This window comes from Wyeomyia smithii, chromosome 3 (assembly GCF_029784165.1).
Source record: "Wyeomyia smithii strain HCP4-BCI-WySm-NY-G18 chromosome 3, ASM2978416v1, whole genome shotgun sequence".
Lineage (NCBI taxonomy): Eukaryota > Metazoa > Arthropoda > Insecta > Diptera > Culicidae > Wyeomyia > Wyeomyia smithii.
In genome coordinates this window covers 47504884-47518582 of record NC_073696.1, presented here as the reverse complement: position 1 = coordinate 47518582, position 13699 = coordinate 47504884, and the positions used below count along the sequence as shown (strand labels likewise).

The 13699-nt window shown below is 37.3% G+C and overlaps 1 protein-coding gene across 11 annotated transcripts in view; it reads left to right on the top strand.

Moving 5' to 3' along the window:
* LOC129732187 (restin homolog) overlaps positions 1–13699 on the top strand; it is a 177439-nt gene that overhangs the window by 102567 nt on the left and 61173 nt on the right. For 8 of the 11 annotated variants that reach the window (XM_055692789.1, XM_055692792.1, XM_055692791.1 and 5 more), the window contains 2 exons: positions 3017–3130; positions 3587–3643. The exons of 2 other annotated variants lie outside the window; for them this stretch is intronic. In XM_055692789.1, the coding sequence (XP_055548764.1) occupies positions 3017–3130; positions 3587–3643 (171 nt within the window). The remainder of the gene's footprint in view (positions 1–3016; positions 3131–3586; positions 3644–13699) is intronic. One more of the 11 variants, XM_055692788.1, reaches the window with a different exon arrangement.

The window sequence follows — 13699 nt, the reverse complement described above, 5'->3', positions numbered from 1 at the left end:
GCTTACATTGATTCGGCACAAGCAAATTGGGCTTTTGAAAGAGTTCATTTTTCTTATTATAAAACCAAATACGTTGTACTCAATACTCAATCGCTAGACTATTAGAGTGGGACAATATCTTGACTAACCAATGTGATAGATAATATTTTGGACACATTTTTGGTATTCGAAATAGTGTTTACATTTGAGATTTGCTTGTTTTCCATGCAGGCTTTAATGTACTCTATGTACTCTTAACTAAACATTACAGGAGGGTTGTGTGCAAAGCCACGACCGCAAGGATGAAGTAAAATACTTTTACAAGAAAGAAAACCCGGCTGCTTGCGTGTCAGTCATTTTTTAATTTGTTGTTCAATTCAATATCGAATAAGATACCGATCACATCTTGGCGATATCACTGACAGTGAGAATAAATTATTCCTTGTGATAAAATAAACAGTGAAAAGCTGATTTAACACTCAAAACTAGACAGCTCATGTGTTGTCAAAATGTGTCAACTTTACATTGAATGCATTTACTAGTACCCGCTATCGCACAGAGACTGCATTTCACAAAGTGCCTCACTGCATCAGCTGCTATAGATGCTAAACCCGCTGCAATTGCTACGCTATCCGTAGCCATGCCAATGTTTTGGCCGCTATTGGTATCCACTGTCCCTGCATCAGCTGGCCCAGCTGCTATCGATGCTGATATCCGCTGCAACTAGTGCACTATTCTTTGCTATGCAGTGGCCGCTATCCGCCTGGTATCCACTGCACTGCTGCTGTTGTCGCAGTCTAGAATTATAATGAGCGGCTTCAGGGGAAACAGGCTCTTATATAGGAATGAAAAACCTATCTATAGTAGTAGGAAATCATCGATTGTTGTCGGATTTCAATAAACAACAATCGATAACTATCGATAGCCATTTCAGTTGATATCCTTACTCTTATACAGACAAATAGCAAATTTAAAATGGCACGGTCTATGATTCTGTCGACCGTGCTTGGGAAGCAATCATATTGATGACTAATCAGATCAGTCAAATTTCGCGCTTCAACAAGGATTGACCATTCTCAATAATGTAGTTGCTTGTCATGATTTGGACTTGATAGTTTTTGAATTTTGATTATGCGAAAAATTAATTTTTATACTGATAATGAAAGGTTTTCGGATGTTGTGCTCATGACTGAAACCTGTTCCACATTTCTTGAAACTGTAAATTGATTTAAGAGAGAATATTTACTTTTCAATTACGTTTTTATTTCATCCTGAAAAGGACAATTTGTTGTTTTATTCAATGTTTGATAAGATGCCGACCACATTTTTGCGTTATCACTGGCAGTGCGAATAAAGTATTTCTTCGGGGAAATAAACACTGAAAAATTTTCCAGAATGTTCTTTCCATTGGATGCATTTGCTAGTGTGCCTGCTATCGCTCAGAGACAGCATTTCACTGAAATGCCACACTGCATCAGCTGGCCCTGCTTATATAGATGCTGAGACTAACGTCAACCGCTGCGCTATCCCCGTTGCCACAGTAGTGGACGCTTCCGTTGCCATTGGTATCCGCTGCCCTGCATCACCTGGTCCTGCTATCGATGCTGAGACGCGCTCCGCTATCCGTTGCCATACCACAGGACAGGGAGGACTGCTCATGTTGCTGTCTAGAATTATAATGAGCGACTTCGAGTGAAACAGGCTCTTATATAGGCCAAATTGCACATTTTAAATGGCAAGGTCTATGATTCTGTCGACCGTGCTTGGGAAGCAATCATACAACGACCAATCAGAGGTCGAATTTTCCGTTTTGACAAGGCTTGACTATGTTCAATAGTACAATAGTTTGAATAATAAAATTACAATTTTCTGCATTTGGGAAGAATCTTAGAAGATTTTCCAATCTATTGCTGCAAGAACGAAGGAAATCCATCGAATACTAACCGATTTATTAGCATTTGAAATTGGACATATTTTTCACTTTTTTCGGTTTTAGATTTTCATTTTACATCCCTATGTAGACGAACTTCCTGAGAGAAGTATTCTACTTCAAAAAATCATCTCTTCTGGTAAACAAGTTACTTTCCTCATATTTATCTATTCATACTGGTTTCTGTCAAGCACAGGAGATCTAAATAATAACAATTGATAATAGTAGCAGACTGCAACACTGCAAAAGAAATTTCATCTCCCTCAAAGCACCTTAATATTTCATCACAATTGTTAAGTCACATGCCCGCGAAAAATTCGTTTCATAACTCTGTGTCAACATGAGGCAGTTGCTCGAATCAGCGGCAAAGTTTGTTCGATTACCAAAAATGTTGATTTACTTATGTAAATGTTTGCTTCCCTTTCCGTGCCATAGTTTGGAAAAGAAATTCGTTTACTTTGACAGTTTAAATTTTGCACGGCCAAACTAGGTAAGAGATTTTTACTGTTTACTGCTGTGAGAGTTTAAAATTTAAGGTTGAACAACCATCTTTATTCAGTAGCATTGCATGAATTGTATTTAGTTTCCTTTTGCTTTTCTTAGTATTAGTTATTTGCATGTGTTGATGTGTATTGTATAACCTATATTTTGTTTTCTTCTTCTTTCCTCTGTAATCGTTTTGTGAATGTTTTGCATGTTTCCGAATGACCACCCGGTCCCGTACACATTTGTATACAAAAACATCCCAAATCTTCCTTCGATTTCCAAAAACACTCATCCAACCATCCAATGGAACCATCAACCCAACCCACGAAAAAAAAACATCTGCTCACTTTTTGGGATGGAATTGCTGCTTCACCGTGTGTCTGTGCCGGTGGATTCCCATGGTAACATCATCCCACCGCACCGCGCTCATCTACGGGCACGCCTGATGGATATATCGATTTCAATCAATCAATTATCTGCATCACCGTGACGAATGTGATGACCGCCAACGCTCGCCGACGGTTTATGGTGGGATTATGGCGCGTGCCGCACTGCTGCTAATGGTTGGACGGGCGGGTTTTATTGCGCCGCTATTCGGACAACAACAACACGGGGTCGCAGATGTGGACGAAGAAAGCGAAACCGATCTGGCGATCGAACGAAAATCGCGATCTTCCAAGTCTCCAGATTCGGGCTTCCGAAGTAATCGAACCTCCGCTGATCGGAAGGCGTCAAGTAAGTAGAGCATGAGCTGGTAATTCATTTTTGCTATGCGGAATCACTTTCGATGAATTTGCATAACCAGAATTCGATTTCGGCTTCCATATGTGGGTGCCAGTGGTTCCTCATGGCAAAAAGTTGCAGCAAAAACTGTTTGATCTGTGTATTTTTTCCTAGAATCTGTGTAGTAATTTGCTTTATTCCCTTTACTTTTATTACTTTTGTGCACGCCATCACCTCCTGATCATGCGATTTGCACCTTGTGTGTCGGTATATTCGGCTTCGGGTGTGTGTCTGTTTGTGATACATGTATTATGCATTCACGGGTGCAACATTTCCCACGCAACACCATCCCACCTCCCACCTCGATGTAAATCTCCGTCGGACCATTCATGCTGCATGCAATGTAATGATGTATCGTGCTATCGCTGCTGTGTGTGCTTGTATTCGTTTTTACATCCTGTCCTGAAGGCACGTCCACCGGCTCGGATCTATACTGGGAAGCAACCGGACGACGCAGAAGCTCAGGTGGGTAATTTCATGATCTACTTCACTGCACTGTAGGTATGCTACATCTGCTCTCTGGGAACAGGTAAACCCTATTATTTAGACTGTAATGAATTGTAAAATTGTAGTTTTGTGGTCTGGCTTTTACTTTTTGTTTAAAGTAGTAAAAACGGAATGAATTCGTCGGAATAACAAGTTTGTACTGTAATGCTAGATTGTATGTAGCTTCATGCATGCGTCAATAATATAGTTTGTAATACTTCCACAGAATATACCTGTAGAGCAGTAAGTTATTCTAACCAGTGGCTTCTATCGTATCCGAAGCCGATTTAATTTAAAACCCACATGAGTCGCACTGACTGGTCCGAGCTGGGAATATAAGATGCGGCATCAAAATATTTTATCATAAGTAGAATTATAGTAAATTGTACGCCATCATGACCCTCAATGTTACGGATTTGTGGTATCTTCCAAAGCCTCTTGGTTGTTTTGCTTTCAACCTATTTTTCTAAGCGAATAATAATCGAAAACCATTTTTCTAATAATCATACGGTTTATTACATATAGCATCGATTACATTAAACAATAAAATCAAGAAAATTCAACCTTCATTTCATTTTCTAGAATCAATGTATATTATTCATTTGTTTTCTCTATACGACTATTACATGTAAAAAAGTCATATTCGTTTTTCTTGTGCTCCGGTCATGCTCAAAATCGCTATTATTGTTTTTTATCGAAAATTTTTTGACCCGTATTTTTTGTTCGGGCCTTAGAGTGAAACTTTCTGAAATTAAGTGGTCCAAAAATTGGCTTTTTCCAAAATTTTCAATTTAATTATTACTTTTAAACGTTTGCACAATTTTTCAATTTTTGCTTCCAAATTGAAAGTAATTATGAGATCTTTCAAGGAAAAATACCAAACTGTACTTTAAATAAAAATCACTATGCCATTAATATGATACAAACCATATTTTGCCAGTTTAGAAGGTTCGAGACCCTGGAGACCATATCATTTCAGTTTTTTTGGTATTCTAAAGTCATTTTACACACATCAAATTTTGAAGGATGTAATTCTTTTTTATTTCGGAGATAGAAACTTCTTATCTTTAGTTTATTATATGCGTTTCCATCAAGCATTACAGTAACCAAGCGCCTCCAGCGAAAAAATCTACAATTCTTCAATGCAATGAACCTTCAGACATTTTTCTAAAAGTCATTCCTTGACAACTTTAGCCCTTGAGTTTGAAATTGAGGTGATGTTCAGAGACCTGAAAACGATTCTAATGGCCAAAACAAAAACTATCTTGTCAGGTGATCTTGTGGGTCACCTGACTATACTAAACTTTTTTGAAAGAGGGCCAGTGATGAGTATGAATGGAGACTGGGTGGAATCTCAGGGTAATCATGATATTCCCTACAAGGTATGCCAAACGTCGCATACAGACTGGGAAGTCGGAGTTCCTGATGTCCGTCTCGGTTCAACGATATTTTTCACAGATGGCTCAAAAATAGGTACAAAAACTGGTGCAGGAGTCTTCGGCCATGGAATCAATGTTTCAGTGGCAATGGGACACTGGCCAACAATGTTTCAAGCAGAGATTTTTGCAATCCTTGAATGTGCGAATGTTTGTCTGACTTGAAAATACAAACATGCAAATATTTGTATTCTATCTGACATTCAAGCAGCGCTGAAAGCACTTGATGCTTATAAATGTACATCCAAGATTGTCTGGGAATGTATTCCCACATTGCGACAGCTATGTCAAACAAATTCAGTAAATTTGTATTGAGTTCCAGGACATTCTGGCATTGGTGGGAATAAAAAGGCGGGACGAACTTGCAAAACAAGGATCTAACTCACAGTTTATCGGCCCAGAAACTTTCTGCGATATATCAAACTGTGCAGTGAAAATGGAGCTTAAACGCTGGGTGGAACAAAAGGTGATATCCAATTGGTTGGATGTCAAAAGTGTTCCTAATCTTAAAGATTTATAACACCAAACGAGAATCAATTGAAAAAGCTCCTAGAGCTCAACAAAAGAGCTCTTTGTACATACGTCGGCCTAGTAACGGGGCACTGTCCGAGTAGATATCATTTGAAGAACATTGGCCGGGTTCAGGATGATATCTGTCACTTTTGTAATATGGAAAGCGAGACATCGGAATATCTGCTGTGCAGTTGTGGTGTATTATTTAAACGCAGATCAAGGTTTCTTGGCAGTGGCTGTTTGGTCTTTGAATCCTGGGAACGTGATTGGCTTCATAAACCATAATTTACCTGACTGGGAGCGTGTCGGTGCAGGTACCTGATCACTCAACAATAGTGGTCATTGTATTTTGCAAGGGGATACGTATAGCAATTGACTGGGATATATTACAAAAGTTCACATCCTTGGACAACGTAATTCTAATTCTCTGACAAAAAAATGGCCATTTCGAATATTAAAATAGCGACTTCCGGTTTCTGGACGAGAACCAAAAATGGAAAACAACTCCAGATGCCATTTTGAAATTCAAGATGTTGACTTCCGGCAAAGTTGCTGATACTCATTCAATAACACTCAAAAGCGCTCACCACCTGCGAACGTATTCGTATAGTGCTCATATAGCATGCATTCCCGAACGAACCGAACGATACTACCGAGCGCACGAACCGAACGTTGCAGGAAAAAGATTTGTTCGGAAGAGCGATCGTACTGTCTTCCATTTCGTATTGCTTTTTGTTCATCGCTCAGTATTGATCGGAGTGATTAGGCAGGAATGGAATAGTCGGTGAGCGTTCGCGGTGAGCAGTTTGTTGAACGTTCACCGCGAGCAGAACTGGTAATAATCATAAAAAAAAACAGAAAATAATGCGGTGGAAGAAATCAGAGTTTAGAGTGGGAATAAGTTTCAAAGGCTTTCGTGTATGATTTAAACCAAGGGGCTCGTGTGGCTATTGAACTTCATAACTTTTTCATCTATCACTGATTGGTACTAGCCACACTTTTTGGTTGAATTGATCTAGAACAACTGAAATAAAGTAAATGTCCTGTAGGGTGTTCTCCTATCACAATTATTACTTGACTTAGTTTCCGATACATATTTTTTAGATGAAAAACAAAAACACAACGTTTGTTTCCAGTGCTATTTCAATAAATAAGACATTTTCGAGCACCGTCATGAATTTATGATTGATAGGAGGTAAGATTTTAACGTTTATACTCTCTAAATTTAATCTTAATTCGCTTTTACGTTTGGAATAGTAGTACTGTTTTTAACTGCAGACCAAAATAAAATTCAATGAATAAATAAAAACGGAAGGTCAAATCAGTGAACATTTGGTAGATGAATTTGGGAGACACAACTGACATTCTGAATAAATGATTCTAAAATGAATAAAAAACACCTCATAAAACATACCTTGAAAATCCGCGTGAAAAAACAGTTCTGAGGTTTTCTCTTCTTAATGTAGGTACTTATTAACTTTAACCGAGTTCAAAAATTATATCGGTCTTGCCGACATTTTCATAGAAACAAGCAAGCAATTCAATTTCCGCTTGAGTTGCAAAAATATTCGGCTGCGGCGATATAAAAAGCAATTTTGCTTTGATAGAGATGGCGCATCGGCGTGGTCGTAGGTTTCTGACGGCGGTGGTGTGCAATGGCGTGCTATTAAGCTGCACTCTAGAATATATACAATACAGGTATGTTATTGTAATACACTAAAGTCGCTTTTTACTCGCGGGATGCGTGCCGCGTAAAAAAAAACGAGTAAATTCCGGAATCCGCTTAAAAAACCGCGTAAATTCCGGAATCCGCGTAAAAACCGCGTGAGCTCCGAAACCCGTGCAAAAAAAGGCGTAAATCCCGGAATTCGCGTAAAAAACCCGCGTAAATTCTGCAATCCGAGTGAAGAGAAACCGAAATCCGCGTAAAAAAATATCGCGTAAATTCTGGAATCCGCGTAAAAATAAACGCGTAAATTCCGGAATCCGCGTAAGAAGCGACTTTAGTGTATTTGTTCTCACGGCTATGAATTTTTGTTCAATTCAACAAACAAAATCTGAAAAGTTCACAGTGACAGAACGTCAACAGTAACATTAAGAGATAAAAGTAAATAACCAATAAAAGTATGTTTTCAAGAAAATCATAGAAGCAAACATAAAAAAGTGTCATTATAGTAAGAAAGTTCAAATTTTTTTTTTGTCATTTTTCAAATAACATTTTAATAACAATAAACATGATTCACGGGCAACTATACATAAAAATGTTGCATTCGTTGTTTGCAATGTTACTACACTGGAACTATACGTGTGCTTCGCAGCTATTCGTGTTGGCAATTCGAGCTACACTAGAACTAGCTATTTCCTGATCTAATTTCGTTTAAGCATCTTGCTCAACGTTACAATCGCCCTGAACGTTCACGGCGATCGAAAACTTGCCTCTCGCAATAATCGCAATGAACGCGCTCGGGTAATGAGGAACAAATGCAGTGAGCAACGTTCGTTCGGCTTGTACGAAATAGCAACTCATTGAAGAACGAGAAAATCTAAAGGAAAGAAAAAAACAAAATAGGTTCTCTATACATCATGTATGGTATACTCTCGCACACGAAAAGATTGTCCCAGTCATGCGACGTTGCTGCAGCAGTGGTGAGTGCGATACGCAGTCAACTTTTCGTCGCTGCAAGAATCAGCAACCTTGACCTCCGGTTTCTGAACAACAGCCAAAATTGGCCAAATACCACCTCATATGAGTACTTTCGGAATCGGGATAATGTCCAGAGACCTGAAAATGACCTTAGCGGTCTCTGGGTCTCTGGGAAAGAGTTAAAAATGACCGAATAACTCCCAATATGGGTATTCCTGGAATCGGGATGTTGCCTAGTGATTGAAAATCAATTTCATACGCCATTTTGAAAATTAAGGTGATGACTTCCAGTACGTCTAATATTCTTTTGAGATCTCTAGGCAGCATCCCGATTCCAAAAGTAGTCATATTAGGTGGTGAATGGTAAATTTTGATTGTTTCCCGAAAATCGGAAGGCAAAATCCTTAACTTCATAGTGGCGTCTGGAGTTGATCTTAGTGCTCTGGACATCATCCCGATACCGGAAATACCGATATTCGATGGTATTCGTATGATTTTGATTCTCGGGGGTTTTCCGGTCTCTAGATATGATCCCGGTTCTGAAAATATTCATATTGGAAGGTATGTGACGTGGTATTATCTAATTGTTTCTATGGCCACTAAAAGCCTCAGTGGAATCTTTTCCGCAAGGATCATTTTGCTAGCCATAAACTTTAAACTAACTAATTAAAACTTCAAAAATAATTGTAGGATTCTGTTCAAATACAGAAACTGTTCGCTAACTGGGTGCTGTTTAACTGGGCTGCTTTTTAACTGGGCGTTCGCTAACTGGGCTAAAGCCCAGTTAAAAAGCAGATGAACGTCAAAAATCAGCGTTTGGCATAACGCTGTCAAAACGAGATAGGGGCTCATGAATAGTGAATTGAGATCGATTTTTTCAGTTCAATGGATTTTGGTTGTCATCACACATGCGATCCACCAGACTCGTTTCCAGGTCAAATAAATATTTTGTGAAAAGAACATGTTTTCAAGCAACGGTTAGTGTAAATAAAGCACACGCAAAGCTAAAGACAATGTATTATTTTTCATTTCATCAATCAGGATTTTTAGTGTATTTGTTTTTAAACATTTTCCAATTTTCGCTGAGGGAGATTTGCCTAGCGCCATTACATCGAAATCCCCCTCGGTATTTGATGACATTTGAAATGTCAGCCCAGTTAGCGAGCGACATTCGTTAACTGGGCTAGGCCCTCAGCCCAGTTAGCGAACGAATAGTGTATTCATAAAATTCCTCAGTTTTGCAACATACCCTCGAAAGCTGGATTTCCGGAAATGAGAAAATTCTTCCTGAGTCCCGTTGACACTAATTTCAAAGCAGAGAAGTTACTGAATCTTTTGGTGCTAAAACTATTGAAATGGGATGAAAATTATCAAAGTTACAAGAATTTCAATTTGCGGGTACCCGGGTACCCCATCGGGCATGTAAGGGGTAAAAAAATTCAAGTCCCCCCATTTAATGAGCTTTAGAATGTCAGTTATTTTCAGCACTATTGATCGCAATGAACTACAAAATTTTGTCTTGTGAAACCTAAGAAGGTACCCGGGTACCCCGTCGAGCTCATAACGATTAAGGATTTTTTGTTTTTTGAAGAGCGCCTGCTTTGGTTGATTCAAAAGAGTTTTAGACAACCTAATTGTCTATCTCCCTCCCAGATGGTCTCGAGGTACGATGCTGGCCTAACAAGCCAGTCGTCGTAGGTTCGAGTCTCGGCTCGGGAGAGACTGTTAGTGTCAGTAGGATCGTTGCGCTAGCCCCGCAATTGTCCTGTACACTGTACAAACAGAAGGTCAAGTTCCGAATCGGAATGAAGCACCAAGGCTTTGCTTTGCTTTCTAATTGTCTATCTAAAAAGCTTATTTTAAAAAGTTAGTTTACCGATTTTTTAAAATTTACTTTTTGATTTTAAAATATTTTTTTCAGACTAGGATTTCAAGTAGGATTCAATTTTTTTCATTATTCTCAAATGATAATTAAGACAATTCCCTAGAAGTCATTCCTTGACTACTTTTCTCTAACTTTTGTCATTACCGTACTTTTGGGGGGACACAAACACAGGTCGGACTCAATTATCCGGAATATCAAAAAATGTCATTCCGGATTATCTACTTTTCCGGATAATCGTATCACAGAAAAAAATTCGAATTTGCGATTAATGATCATAGAATAAATATTTTTTTATTTCATTTGTATGATGTAAAGAGCGTAACCAGAAATTATTTCTGAGGCGAAAAGGGGTAAAATCTTTAGAATCAAAACTAAAATAAATTGGACTTTGAAAATTTTCATATAATTCGAACACGTCCCACAGTCTCTGGAGAAAACTCGAAAAAAATACCTAAAAGTCTTTTTTAAATTACTGAAAATTACATATTATGACAATTTTGGGGTGGGGAACACATTTCTGATGTCAGAAAATATTGTCAATCGTACCTCAAGTGCCGTTAGACCTTTTTCATGATCAGAATTTTTTGCTCCGATCATGCTTAAAATTTGTAAAGGGGAAGCGCTTTTATATTCATCTCAATACCTATATACATTTCATCGCTCTGATTCGTCCAATTTGGTGTAAAATTTCACGTTTATTTTCCGAAGTAAAAGTAATTTTAATTTAACCTCTCGATTCAGTTGAGTAGTCCAAACTTCTACTTTGAGGAAAAATAGTAAAGTATGACGGCAAATTCTTTTCGAATTATGAGCGATGAGATGAATATAGGTGCTAAGATGAATATAGGAGTGGTTCCCCTACTTGTTCTTCATCGAAACACTTTAGACTCGTATTTTTTTGTTTGGTTCTCAGGGTACTCCTTTCACGGAGGTCCAAAAAGCGACATATTTCAATTTATTTTATTTCAAAAAAAAAATTGTAGCTTTTAAGCCGTTTGACCAATTTGAGATCATTCTACGACAAACTATATGTCTTCCAAGGAAAAATATGAGATCGTACGGTAGTTTATTGTAACATCATTGGAAATATAAAAGACGGTATTTTTTTTCATTCTCAATTTTTCCTCTTTTCATACATCCTGTAGTAGCTGAAAGAGGTTCACTGAGAGGACTATATAAGAAAACTTGAGAGTACTGAAAACTTCATGTTTACTTTCCAGCCAATCATTTTTGTTAAAATATACGAAACTGAATATTTTACAACTGACCACCATACGTCTCCATGGCTTTTATTTTTCAAAATATCTTACTATGAGCAACGATGTGCAAACGGGATCCAAACATCTGAAAAGTGCAAAAAAAACAATATGTTGCAATATGTTTCACCTCGGTTGAGAAATTGGTTGTATTTTTGGCAAGAATTGAAAATTAACCAAAAAGTACATAAATTTCCCTTACCATGAAACCCGTTGAATCAAAATTGGATCAAAACTGAGTGAGCTACGGGTATTTGAAATTGAGCCCAAAATTGAGATGAATCTATGTTTTTTTTTAATGGGAGGGGGATGTTTTGTGATGAATTAATTATTTACTAATATCTATTTAGAATTTTTATTGTGTGTTCTGCCACAAACAGTGACATATAAACACTATTACATATATTTCAAGCTTTATTTCATTAAAAGTATGTAATTGCTTCCGCAGTTAAGTGAATATAATTGTAGAAAAATTGTAAACCTACTTGTCAAAAAAAGGAGTTTAAAATTAAGCCTTAATCTAATCTTACACCTATCTTACTGACTATAAAGTGAGCTAATCGTTGTAATTAAGGATTTCAAAGATTTTTGTCGGAACTTATTGATAATTTGGTTTGACATATTTTCTAATGTTGCCACATTAGTAAGCCTGTGTACTTCATTCGTGTTAAACCAGCGATGACGCTTCAATATCATTTTCAGAAGTTTGTTCTGAATCTTTTGACGCATCTTCTTTCTGGTTGTACAACTTGTCCAGATGGGGACTGCATATAACATTGCTGGTCTAAATATTTGTTTGTAAATTAACAGTTTATTCTTGAGACAAAGTCTAGAATTTCTGTTAATAAGAGGATACTAACATTTTAATTATTTATTGCACTTTGTTTGGATATTCTCAATGTGCTCCCTGAAGGTAAGATTCTTATCATAAATTAGCCCTAAATATTTAACTTGGTCAGACCAATTTAAGATTGCACCGTTCATCTTAACAACATGATTATTGGTGAGTTTGAGAGAAGAATCTCTTGGTTTATGGGGAAAAATAATTATTTGTGTTTTTGATGCATTAGGAGAAATCTTCCATTTCTGCAAATAAGACGAAAGTATATCTAGACTTTTTTGCAGCCTACTGCATTTGACACAAAGGCTTTTTCCTTTTACGGAAATGCTTGTATCGTCACAAAACAGAGATTTCTCACATCCTGGTGGTAAATCAGAAGTAAAAATGTTATATAAGATTGGGCCCAAGATACTCCCCTGAGGCACACCAGCTCTAACAGGCAATCTATTAGATTTACCATTTAGATAGTTAACCTGGAGAGTGCGGTCAGTTGAATAACTTTGTATCATTTTTGTAAGGTAAAGCGGAAAACTGAAATTTGACATTTTAGCTATTAAACCTTTATGCCAAACACTGTCGAATGCCTTTTCTATATCTAGAAGAGCAGCTCCAGTCGAATAGCCTTCAGATTTATTAGATCGAATCATATTTGTTACTCTAAGTAACTGATGAGTAGTCGAATGCCCATGGCGAAATCCAAACTGCTCATTTGCAAAAATTGAATTTTCATTGATATGTGTCATCATTCTATTAAGAATCATTCTTTCAAAAAGTTTGGTAATAGAAGAGAGTAAACTAATTGGACGATAATTTGATGCTTCAGCTGGATTGTTTCAGGTTTTAAAATTGAAGTGACTGGCAGTTTTCCATTTATGAATCTATGGTTCAGATCCTGTTCGATTTATCAACTTTTTTGACGATTCTGTCTCGTAGCTTAAGCGAGATTGTTATATTTGAACAGCTCTGACCAAAATGCGATCCTCCTCTTGCGAAAGGGGGAGGATCATGTTAATTGTGTTGTTATTGTATCTTCGAGTATTACTTACACTCTTGGTATTACATTAAACAGATTTCAAATAAGTTAATCGTAAGTCGAGATAAACTTATTTGAGTATTGTAGGGGAACTGGGGCAAAATTGACATGTTGCTGACATTTTACGTAGATCAGATACCTACCAATCGATTTTTGAGACTGTTTTCCTCAATATATAACATGAATTGACTTCCCCATTTTGATATTAGCAAATTTATTATTTCTCCACATACTTGATATTATTTTGCTCTGTGAAAGATATTAAACCATGCTGAAACTGCTTTCGTAGAATCACCGTTTTGGAGTCAGTTTTTGTCCGATTTGAGATCTGTTTTTTTTTAAACGGGTAAGAGAATGCTATTATGTGGACAAACTCTTAGAATTTCTATATTTGGCTTGAAAAAATGGCGCCGACAAAACATTAAAA